The 12,587-nt window shown below is 38.3% G+C and overlaps 2 protein-coding genes across 3 annotated transcripts in view; one reads left to right on the top strand and one right to left on the bottom strand.

The window, feature by feature from the left end:
* Positions 1–1,257, top strand: part of PLCZ1 (phospholipase C zeta 1) — a 45,534-nt gene extending 44,277 nt beyond the window's left edge. The window contains exon 13 of the mRNA XM_063155892.1: positions 1,175–1,257. Within this exon, the coding sequence (XP_063011962.1) occupies positions 1,175–1,257 (83 nt within the window). The remainder of the gene's footprint in view (positions 1–1,174) is intronic.
* A 3,357-nt stretch (positions 1,258–4,614) lies between these two features.
* The window catches only part of PIK3C2G (phosphatidylinositol-4-phosphate 3-kinase catalytic subunit type 2 gamma), a 190,691-nt gene continuing 182,718 nt past the window's right edge, over positions 4,615–12,587 (bottom strand). For both annotated transcript variants that reach the window (XM_063155658.1, XM_063155659.1), the window contains 2 exons: positions 10,821–10,946; positions 4,615–5,444 (listed from right to left, as the gene is read on the bottom strand). In XM_063155658.1, coding sequence (XP_063011728.1) covers positions 5,292–5,444; positions 10,821–10,946 — 279 coding nt within the window. In that variant the 3' untranslated portion in view covers positions 4,615–5,291. The remainder of the gene's footprint in view (positions 5,445–10,820; positions 10,947–12,587) is intronic.

Below are 12,587 nucleotides of genomic sequence, written 5' to 3'. Positions count from 1 at the left end.
TACCAGAGGAACTTATGTGTAATATGACAGAACAAGGGCAAATTGTGCCAGGGAAGGTTCAGTTGGACATCAGGGAGAATTTTGTCACTGGAAAGGTTGTCCAGCACTAGAAAGGGCTGCTCAGAGAGGAGGTGGAATCACCATCCCTGAAGGTGTTCAAAAAACAGCTGGATGTGGCACTTAGTGCCACACTCTGGTTCACAAGGTGGTGATCAGCCAAAGGCTGGACTTGATGATCTCAGAGGCCTTTTCAAACCTAAAAAATTTTATGATTCTGTATAAAAGAAGCAAGAAATTCCAAACCCAGGTTAGTGTGGGCCCCAAAGACTCCACAGGCAACCAGACACACCCACGTAGGGGGCTTTGAAATATGCAGTTTTGAAAACAGAGATACTGATACAAAACACAGAATTACTTAAATACCTGGAGTTATATATACATAGACAGAATACAGATTATTTTTTAATCAAAAGTGACATTGTTTATTATTATGAAATAATGGACATTTAGTCATATCAAGCCTGTATACAGGCTGGGGTTTTGAAGAAGAGATTGTTTTGTTTTCTAAGCAGGTAAGTGAATTATGTTTGAAATTGAGAACTACAGCTTCTCCAAATGTTTCAACCAACCAGATGAACACGTTGTTTCTGATGGCATGACTTGTCTCTAATAAAGTGAATTACTCATATGAAAACAACTTTGTAAGATGTCATTGCAGAGTTGTTACATTCCATTTTTTTCTGCCTCAGCTGGACAGTGCACAGCTGCTGCAGCACCGTTCTGTAGGTGCCATCACTGCTGTTTCACATGCTGATTTCATTTGCTATCAGAACAATGTGTGCAGCACCTAACCTTGGGTATTACATTGTAACCTTTGCCCATGTTTAAATATCACTGGGCTAAAAGTCTTCCATTTGAAAAAATACCACATCCTGAAAAACATTAGAATTTTTCACTCTGTCACTAAAAATACCAGAATTGAAGTACTATATATATATATATGAGAAGAAATAGCACAAATGGTGTTTAGGTCCTGTATAATTTAATTTTATTTTAAAGAGCTATTTACAGAATCATTAATTATGCCTTATCTGCATAGATGACCAAAAAACCACTCCATTCTAATATCTGTGCTTGTGGTTAATACACTAATAAGGTGTCCTTGTATTTCCAGGTTATCGTAACATTCCGCTGCTATCCAAAGATGGAACCAAGCTGGAATCTGCATCGCTGTTTGCTCATGTTTGGTTCTATTAGTGATGTTCTGCAGAAGAAATTATTCTGGGGGATTGTCCCCTGCTTCAATAAAGTAGCATTTCGGGCTTTCCAAGAGCCCAGGGGCCTGATTTCCAGACTGGCACATTCTCAATGACTTTGTGAAGCCAGTGGGGCTTTTATGGAAGGGATGTCCTGGACAAGGGCTACAGTCCTTGGCCGTACTGCTATTTTTCTGTAGGGGAAGACTGAGTTTGAAAAAACCTAAGGAGCTCTGAAATGCACGAGTGTTGGAAAATCCCAGCTCTATAGAGATGGGGTAACTGAAAGGTGTTTTAAAAGATTTTTTTCCATTATCAGTCTTGTAGAAGGTTGAGACATAAGAGATGTAAAACTCAACACCATTCCATCAGAAGCCACTCTATTTCTTGGTTACAATACCTTATAAATTTTTTTCAGCCTATTAGCTTTTGCCACACAATGCTGCTAATACTTCTAACCCAAATTATCTCTTTTTTTATCCTACATGGCCTTGCTGCAATGCATCTTTCACAGTTCTAATTCTCCAAAATATTTGGTCTTTTTGACAGACCATCTTTTGAAACTCGTTTCTAGTTCAATCTCTCTCTCAACAATGTCATCTCTATTCCATGGCCTTCCTAAGTCAGCACACCTTATCTCAGAGTTTGCACACACATGTACAAGGCTGTGTGAGCTTTCAGTCAGGTTTTGAGAGCCCTTTACAAATCAATTTTTCACACACAAGTCCATGGGACCTGATGACATACATTCACAGATCCTGAGGGAACTGGCCTAAGCTGCTATCCATATACTTGGGAAGTCATGGCAGGCTGGGGAAGTTCCCACTGATTGAAAAAGGGGAAAATAGCCCAAATTTGCTATCAAAAACAGTATTGAGGGAGGTGATTTTACCCTCCTGCTCTGCTCTCAGGAGATCCCAACTGGAAAGATGCATTCAGCTCTGGGGTTCCCAACACAAGACAGATGTTGATATTTTGGAGTGAGTCCAGAGCAGGGTCATGAAAATGATCAGAAGTGTGGAGCACCTCTGCTGTGAGGAAAGGTTGAGAGGATTGGAGCTGTTCAGCCTGGAGAAGAAAAGGCTCCAGGGAGGACCTTCTAGAACTTTCCAGTAGAAGGACAGATAGAGATTGGACAAGAGTGGGTGGTTTTAAACTGAAAGAAATTAAGTTTAATTGAGTATTAGGAAGAAGTTCTTTAGTGTGAGGGTGGTGAGGCACTGGCACAGGTTTCCAGAGAAGTTGTGGACTCCTCCTCCTCGGAAGTGTCCAAGGCCAGTTGGATGGGGCTCTGAGCAACCTACAAAGTGTTTCTGGCCATGGCAGGGGGTTGGAGTGAGATGATCTTTAAGATCCCTTCCAACCCAAGCCATTCTGTGATTCTATTATTCTCTGATTATTTAGAAACAATTCATAAATACCGAATATTTTTGTATATTTAAAAAATTCAGTTGATGTCACATGGAGCTAATTTCAAATTTATGACTAATTCTTGAGTGAGAATAATAGTCCAATATATACAAGAGATCAAGATAATTTTTAGGATATGAGTATGTGAAATTGACCTTTTTATTTGTTTTGAACAAAATTTTTTACCATTGTACCTTTTCAGGAAAAAGTTACCCATACAACGTTCCCTTTAAATTTATAAAAAGTGGGTTCTGATTGGGCTATTCCTCTTTAGTCCCCACTGTCATTTTCTTACCTGAAAAAATAGTTTTGAGAAAAAAAAGTACTTAAAATCATAAAAAAAACATATGTTAGTACTGGTACCTTTCCTTACCTTAGTCTTGAACCTCCTGCTGCCAAAGCAAGATAAAAAATTCCTGGGCTGGTTTGTAAAGAACCATGTTCCTCATAGGAGCAGGGAACTCAGGAAACACAGCACTCTGAGGAGAACCAGAGAATTTTAGAAAAAGCCAGGGTTGACTATGTGTGTGAAGAGCTATGAGGACAACTTCTTGCCTACCAGAGCTATCAGTGTAGATCTTGCCCATAAAACACAATTTTTTCATTTTCTTTTCAAAACTGAAGTATTGTTGGCCTTCCACAGGACTACAGACTAATGGCAGATTTGTTAATTATGCAATTAATGGCATATTTGTTACTCAAATATAGGTTTTTTATAAAAAGGATGTTATATTGACAAGTTTCTTTAATATTAAACACTATTGCTTAAGTTTGCAGACAGTTCTTATAAGACATTTTAATGCTCTTTCTATTTATTGCTGTTCTAATGCTGTTTTATTTAATGTTGCTTTAAGATAGAAAATCAGGGCATGTGGTAAACAAGGGTTAGAAAATGTCACAGGAAATAGCACTGTTAGAAAATTGTATTATAGTTTTAACAAGGAAACTGAGACAGTAGACTAAGAGGAATCTAAAACCAATATTGAACTGTAAGGGCAGGTAATTTGATAACTTTGTAAGCTGCTCTCAGTGTGTTTTCTGTGTGTTTTCTGTGCTTGAGTGACAAGGCACTTGATATGTTTCCCAGGAGAGCCCACAGCATAAAATTTTGGTGTCCAGATCTTTGTAGTGATGATATTCTGTGTGCCAGCCAATGTCCCTTGCACGTGGTAAATATTTTTCAGTTTCTTACAGCTCTGAACAGACTGATACTATTAATATTCAAACAGAGTTCCCCTCACCTCCCCTTACTGAGGAGGATCTTAGTGCACCAGTTTGACTGGGGAAAGAATTTTCACATAAAACCTGATCAAGTCCATTGGTTTGATGCTGAGAAAAACTCCAGCTTATTTAATTTCCTAGCTAACAGTCCAAGTCCCACTTCAGGAGCTTTATGCAGCTTTATATTCTCAGGACTGATGTAAATGTCCTTTGGGAAAAGAAGGCAATTACCTTCACTTCTGGGATTATTACCTCTCTGTTGACCACTTTTCCACCTGGTAGGAGAAATGTCAGTTTTGTCCAGTATAAGGTAATTTAAAATTTACAGCAGATCAGATCATAAATCACCATATCTCCTGTGCCTTAAAAATGTGCCCCTGGCCCTGGAAAGGTTTATTTACATGGTCAGTGGGTCTGGCAATCATGGACACTTCACTGTGGCTGCTCACATGCCAAATGCTTAAAGATGTGCCTAAATGCTTCCTCAAATTAGAGAAAGACAGAGCCTGTAATTAGCATCTGTGAACTTAAAAGGAACCACTCATGTTCATTATTTATTATTCATTATATATATTAATATATATAAACATATATTTTATAGCCCTGAGGTCTATTCAATGCATGTATTGACTTGAACTCCTTTTGCAGCACAGGAGTGCAATGTGGGAAGACTGAACAAATATCTGTGGTATATCATGATCTTAAATAAATGCCCCACTGAAAGATCATAATCAATATATTCTCTTTATTCACGAACATTAGCTTTTCCCTTTTTCTTTCCTCACACCAATGACCAGTTATATCTGCTTCTTGGATGTCAGAATAAAAGAAACAACGACATATATTAATGACAAATGAATATCCTGGATTAAATGTTACATTGTATCAAAACTTTTATAGTTCTTAAAAAACAAAAGTATTGATTGGGTAAGATTTAATGTAAAATTTTCTGGACATCTGAAATATATGAAATATATAAACCATCCCATGGTTTTCTGGTGAAATCACATGCAGTGATGATAAATTACAGCATTATCAGCATTGTTTCAACACAGTCAGTGGAATTAATGGGCAAAGAATGAGCCCCCACACACTGATGTGTACAGAATTCAGTATTTTTACAGTACTATTTAATATTAACAAAACCAAGCCCTTCACTGCTGTCATAAGAACTTCCTGCACGTTGCTACAAGTCCTTAGGATGTGATTCCTTAAACCCACACTGGCAGGAATCTGTGGCAGCAATCTGTGGCACTTTTAAGACAAGAGGCTAATGGTTAGAAATGTTAGGATATGTGCTCAGGACGACTGCCTATTCTCAAGGGCAACTGAGACAAAATGTACCCTGGGAAATGGGATAAAGAAACATTAGTGGGCAAATAATTGAATCATCTTGGAGAACATTTAAATTACACTGTTTCCCAGTGGGTACCACTTTTCTTCATTGAACTGGACTCTGCTCAGTTGAATGTTAACAGCTCCCACAAATGTTCCTTTGCTTTTCACCACAAGCTTCAGGACACGGCCTTGGAGCTCTGGGACTCTGTCATAGACAATCTGAAATCATAAACAGTGAAACAGAAAAAAACACACAAATTTGTTAATCTATGTGACAGGCAAAGCACTTTAATGCAGCGTTCAGGATGATGACTAATCCAATTTTGTGATAATTGCTTTAAACTTCCATCCAGAATAGTAAGTTATTAACCGTGAGCAAAATTCACTTAACTTAGCAAATTTACCTCAGAAATACATTTGACCTTATCTCGTTTATATAAAGAGATTCTACCTTAGAATCACGAGCTTAGGCTCATGAGATTTGATTATTTTAAAATAAATATTATTATTACTTCAAATCTTTAAATTACATAATAATTGTTATATACTATATAATAATACACTACATATAATTATATATAATATGCCTCATATAATTATTATATACATATACTGCTCATAATATATATGTTATATAATATTATATATATTATATATTATGTGTTAAATATGTTATAAATATGTTATATGTTATGTGTTATCTATAATGTAAACAATATATTATATAGTATATATCATATATTATATATTATATCTATTTAAAATTATATAATATCATATAGTATATATTTTAATATATATAATATATAATTATATTTTAATAGATAATATAAACATATAATATATAATATTATAGATAATATTATATATATAATATATAATATATAGTATATAATATATAGTATACATATACACTATATAATATATCATTCTCTATAATATATGCTATATTTTATATAGAATGATATATTATATAGGCTATATATTATAATACATATTATATATTAAATAATAATTATTTAAAATATTATGTGAAAATACATCTGGAACCTGTCTTGAACAATGCTTGAGAGAAAAAAAAGTCAGTATTCATACTTTTCTCTGTGAAAACTGGAAAAGATTGGACCCAGTTCAGCAAATGGAAGTTACTAAATTTAGATGTTTCTGATACTCCAGAAGTGCTGTTGATACTTCTCAAAATAAATGAGACAGTAATTTAGCATCTCTTAAAAAATCACTAATGCCTATAAATTTAAAATGGCTTTTAAATTACCTTAATGTTGTGAGAACACACTGGGACTAAGTATGAAATTATAATGGTGTATTTTCTGAATTTAAAAAAACCCTAAACTATCTGGAGCAATAACCTAACAAGAATCAGCTGCACTCAGAACAGATTCCCATGCTTCAGTCTCTGCATTAATAAAAACTGCTGAGTGAACAGCCTGTGAGCTGATAAAATGTGAAAGAATGCTCTCAGTGCAGGCCTGAAAGGTAAACTCCCTTTAAAGAAGTCCATTTAAGCTAAAATTTGTATGGCTGGAAATATTTTTGCTATTTTAGTAGCAGTGGAAAAACCCTTTAAATTTTAATCTCTCTATGCTGTTAGAAAAGCAAACGTGGTGACATTCTCTCACTTCAGGAGAATGGGAAAGTGAAACTGCCTGAAAGGCATTTTCCTGCTTGGATTTTCCATGGAATCTGTAGCCAAGGCACTGCTGGGGAGGAGTGAAGGCAGACTGAGCCCCTCCAGCTTGGATCTCTGGGCTGGACTGATGAGCCCCCTCTGTACTCCCACTTGCAACTGCAGGAATTTCACAGGGAGCGTGGAATGGACAGGACACCAGGCAACCCTCACAGAAAGCACCAACAAGACCAAGAAAAGTCTTACCAGGGGATTAACATTTCCTTTTCCATTTAAAAACCTTTGGAAATAATAGTTTGGGATGGCTGTCCTGAAATTGGCACCTGGTGCTTTTTGGTTTTCATGTTTACTGCGCCTATTTTGCTAAATTGTCTCTGAATTACAAATTTCACAGCTTCTCTTTCACTCACTGATATAAAAGTGAGATGATGAAGAAAATCTGAAAAGCAAGGACAGGCACAGTAAGCATAATACAATTTAGAATAAATCTGTGATCTGACACTGAGGTAATGCTAATGTTACCAAAGAAAGCTGCCTTGTTGCTTTGCCAATATATTAAAGGTACCAGCTGTTGTTTTAAAAACATCACCAGAAACTACACATATCAGCTGTAAATGCTAAGAAACTGAACTGGGGTAATGAACAACTTTTAATCTTTGGCCAAAAAGAGGCTTTAATCTTTGAGCAATGACAAACTTTTGCAGTGCAGGGTGGATGGTTTTCAAATGATCCCAGTAAACTGTTTCTAAAATGGTATTGCAAATTCAGCTGGAGTAAGGTATACATACATTATCATCAGAATGTAGGGACAGAAGAAAGGTCTGGAGAAGGATGAATTAGCGTGGATTAGTGGATAAAACAATTAATTAGTGGATAGAACAAATGCCACCTGCCAGAATTTGGGGACAGTTAAATTCTGAAATAATTGTGCAGTGAGAATATTTGCCTGCCTTTTCACAGAGAGATGAGATGGAGGTGAGTTATGTGTGGCCATGCAGCAAATCAGTGGGACAGGTAGGGCTGGAATTCAACTATTCCTGGCTCCAAAAAGAGAAATCCTGTTGACCTACAGGAGTCAATGATATTTTAATGACAAATGAGGGACAGTTGCCTCTCCCTAGGTAGCCATGGCACAGTTCCTGGATTTGGTAATTAATCCAAGGTAGTTTTGATGCATGGTGCTGGAGGGAGTGGCTGTGGCTCCTGGTGCAGTTCCCCTCCTCCCCTTCCATCACACTGGCTGGGGCTGCTCTGCCTTCATTTCATCTTTGTATTCCATTTCTCTGTGTTACTCCTTTTCCACCACCACTTCTCAATGCAATATAACACTAACTACTGTGTATGCAACAAATTCCAAAATCCAGATACAGGCACAGGAGAAAAGAAGGATTTGTTTGCTAAATGCCACTCCAAAACATTTGCTGTAACTCATTTTATTGTCAGCCCTTCTGGACTTTCGCATCTTCACTCTCACACACAAATAAAAAACAAATATAAAAAGCAGTTTTGCAAGGTTGATAATTTGCTGTAGGCAGTCATAAGCAATAGAAGTACAAAACTAAAATCAAAAATACCCAAGAGAAGCACATTTCAGATTTTTCTCAGTCTGGAACAAAGAAAGAAATTAATATACAGCTTCCTTCCAGCCATTTGGATTTAATAAAAACTTATGAACTCATAAAAAAAGGCTGCTACATTTCTGTACACAGTGTTTTGGACAGTAACTAACTTAAGAGACAGCTGACTTATATTTTTAGTAGTTTTTCTTCCCTGGGGCGGCTTCTGCCTCAGTCTACCAGCCTTGGACAGAAACTGCATCCAGAATGACATCACATATGGAGGAGCAGAGCTGCTAAAGCACAGCCATTGGGTTGGAAATGGCCAGGTTCAGTGGAACCATATGTCCCCACTGTGATTAGCACTTCCCAGTGAAAAAGACTGAGCATCTGGGAAAGAGGCTCTCAGTTTTGATTAAGGACATGAAAGTTTTCATGGAATTTCTTTTAATGGCAGTGGAATACTTGTTAACCACGATTAAATCTCCTCCCAGTGACTACTGACTGACTGCAGACAGGATTTTGGATTTCACTGCATTCAAAAGGATCTAAGTACAATCTGAAAGATAATTGTCTTCCAGTGTTGCTGGCTGGCTCTTATCTGTTGTCCATTTTGGATACCTTACTAATGAATGTTATGATATAATTGTATTATGTTCCTTTGCTTTAAATGTTCTTTAAATGCAAAGGAATTTCTTTAGACAGATTAATTAGATTCATCCCGCTCTGATAGCAAAAAAAAAAAAAGAAAGAAAGGACAAAAAAAAATAAAGCCTAATTCCTTGTTATTCCACTGCAGTACTGTGGGGAGGGAAATTTGCCTCAGCTGTGAGCAGCAATACTACTCAGGGAGCCTTCTTACAGAATGCTGGAAGTCATCAGTGTGAGCAGGCAACTTTTGTAATTAACAGATGTGGGAAAGGGGAAATATTAGAGCTCCAGGAGTGAGAAACTAAGAGATAAGCACTCAGACTCTGCTGACTAACCTAAGTTTTATCATATCTTATCTGTGAAACAGGGTGGAGTGGTAATATTTTCCATGCCTTCTACTTTATAGCCTGCTGAAAGAGCATTTGTAAATTACTTTGAGATCTTTAGGAGATTTGTTACATGCAATAATTATAATCTCCAATCCCACCTACTGTTTCAATCTCATCTGCCCTTACAAATGAACACACTTTATACCACTTCCCATTCTGCCATAAATGTTTCTCCATACAAACGTTTTCTTTCACCCCAGAGGCATGAGCACTTCAGTGATGTGTGAAATAATAATATATAGCTGTGAACTGATGGCATTTTAACATAAAAAGAACCTGGCTATTTATTCTTGTGGTATCATTTAGGACAGTGACAAGCAATTTTCAAATGTTAATTTGAATAACAGCATCCATTCAATTAATACTTTCCATGCTATTGTGCATATCTGCATTCAGAACTGCTGGGTTATGGTGCAATGATGCTTGGCCTCATTTGGCTAACATGTAACTGTGGTTATGGGGTGAGACAGAGCACTGTGAACAATCCAACTGCTTTCCTGAAGAGAGGCATAAAAGACACTGCTTCACTTCTGAGAAAGGTGCAAAACAGACAGTTGTCCCTTTTTGTGATACATTCCTGCATTTTGGTCATCCTCATTGCTAAAATGGTGTATTGTTGTTTTATTTCAAGAGTGGGCAAAGCAAATAAAACAAGTTGCACCTGTGTGGGTTGTGGGTGACCTGCTGGGAAGGACCTGGGGGTCCTGGTGGAGAACAGGCTGTCCATGAGCCAGCAGTGTGCCCTCATGGCCAAAAAGGGTCCTGGGGTGCATTAGGAAAAGCACTGACAGCAGCTTGAGGGGGGTGATGCTGCCTCTAACCAGCCCCAGTGAGGCATATCTGGAGAGCTGTGTCCAGTTCTGGGCTCAACAGACCCAGAAAGGCAGGGAAGCCCTGGAGTGAGTCCAGGGAAGGGCTGTGGATCTGGTGAGGCACTGGAGCATCTCTCTCATGAGAAAAAGCTGATTGAGCTGGGCCTGTCCACCCTGGAAAAGAGACAGCTGAGAGCCTCATCCATGTCTGCCAGTGTGCACAGGGAGAGCCCAGGGCATGCACCAGGCTCTGCTCCTGCAGGGCCCAGAATGGGACAGGAGGCAACAGGAGGAACCGATGCCAGGATGTGAGGAAGAACTTCCCTGTGCAGTGACTGAGCACTGGAACAGATTGTCCAGAGTGGGTGTGGTGTCCCTCACTGCAGATATCCCACCTGGCCACACTGCTGCGCTCTGTGCTCTGGGATGGCCCTGCTGGAGCTGGGAGGTGGCACCAGGTGCCCACTGTGTGCCCTTCCAGCCTGACCCATTCTGGGATTCTGAGAAACAAGAAAGGGTGGAAGGAAGTGAAGGGAACTCACAAGTTCATTGTAAGTAGGGTCAGAGCCTTTTGGAGCTGTCCTGGTTTTCCTTCGACTGACCTCACCAGGGTCTGGCAGAAGATAAAATTCAGCGTGTGCACTTGGGGCAGAGCCATCTGGGAGGTGCTGGAAAACAAGAAGGTCACAAATATGAATGTCCATCTTCTAGCAAAGAAAACAAATAAAAAAGTACCAAATGAAATCTGGGCTTTTAGCAGACACAGAAACAGGTTACATTCTCAGTATTCTCTTGGGCTAAATTGGAGTGCTAGTGAATAACAACAATTATTAGAATTCAGCTTAAAATAGAATCAGGAAAATAAAAATTAAATAATACAAAGAGAGGGTCAAGAGAGGAAATTAAAATTGTATATCTTTAATATTTACATTCTGATGGAAAACCCTTAAGCCTCAATCTACCCTAACTCATCTTAATCTGATACAAAGTCCAGCCCTTCCACTTTCCAGAGCAAGGTACAGAAACTGGATTAAACAGTAAGCTCCTATTGATTTTAACCCCTAAGTATCAGTGCTGATATGGGGACAACCAATTGTTTCTAAGGGTGTTTTGTAAAACATATTACTATAGAGGAGCCAGGAGCATTTCCTGCAGCAATATGGGCAGGACAGGATTCTTGTTACAGCCTTTCCCATCTCGCCCATCACACAGCTGCAATCTCTCTTTAATTTTCCAGTTCAGGTTACTGAATGATATTCCAGATATTCCATCTTATATGGTAGCAACTCCAGATCAGAGGCAATCTATTAACCAGGCTCAGTCATCAGCCAGGGATGGCGGGTGGAGAATTTTTGATAACTTCTGAGGAGCTCTAAAGTTATTCCTAAAGCAGCTTTACAATTACTCAGAAAACACATTGTATTACTTGAGGCTTTGAAAGAACACACAAGAAACATAAAAATGAAAAATGTAGAGGAGGCATGCTGCCAGCACCTGTCACTTAATCCTTGATTCATAATTGAGTACAAACCCTTGTGTTGGTTACACAGTACACAGTCAGAAAGCACAAAATGGGGTGTATCCAAATATCAGTAATTTTAATCACATAAATAATCAGCATTTTAGACAGGAAGTTTACCTGTCAGCTCCCAGGCAATCCAGTGACAGATGCAAATAAGGATACAGGCATAAAGAAGAGAACTTAAACATTTGGAACCAATGAACCCAGAGGATTATACAGGCACTTGCATTTATATCTCCCATTGTAATTTTACACCTGGCTCAGAATGAAGTAATTTCTCAAATTTTGATTACTCACAATATGTGTCTGGAAATATGGGGCTTTCTACAGCATTATCAGCAACATATCCCTGGGATGGAAGAAACTGCTGTCTCCTAGCAATAAATAACTTCTCTATTGGGATGGAAAATGGTGCTTGTGTGTGTGAACAACTAGCTCTTGCACAACAAACCTCTGGTTTTTGTTATCTGAAATGATCCTTCAAGGCAAATGATGTGGTCAACTGCAAAGCTCATTATTGCTATCATTAACACCACACAGCATCAAAGGATGCCCCACTCAAACCATTACAGATTGTCAGCACTATGGGAGTGATTAATATTCCTATTGCTACGTTCCACAAAGCACATCTGATTTAAAATACCCATGGGATTGAGCTGGATGGGATTCAATGGCCAACAAAAGAGAGACATTAAAGGGCAATGGAATGAAAGGGTATTTTCCTAGGATGGGTTGCCACATCATTATTGCAGGATTTATTTACAATTTACACTGTCCACTTGAAAGC

The sequence above is a fragment of the Melospiza melodia genome, chromosome 4 (assembly GCF_035770615.1).
Source record: "Melospiza melodia melodia isolate bMelMel2 chromosome 4, bMelMel2.pri, whole genome shotgun sequence".
NCBI lineage: Eukaryota > Metazoa > Chordata > Aves > Passeriformes > Passerellidae > Melospiza > Melospiza melodia.
This window is presented reverse-complemented; position numbering and strand designations above follow the sequence as displayed.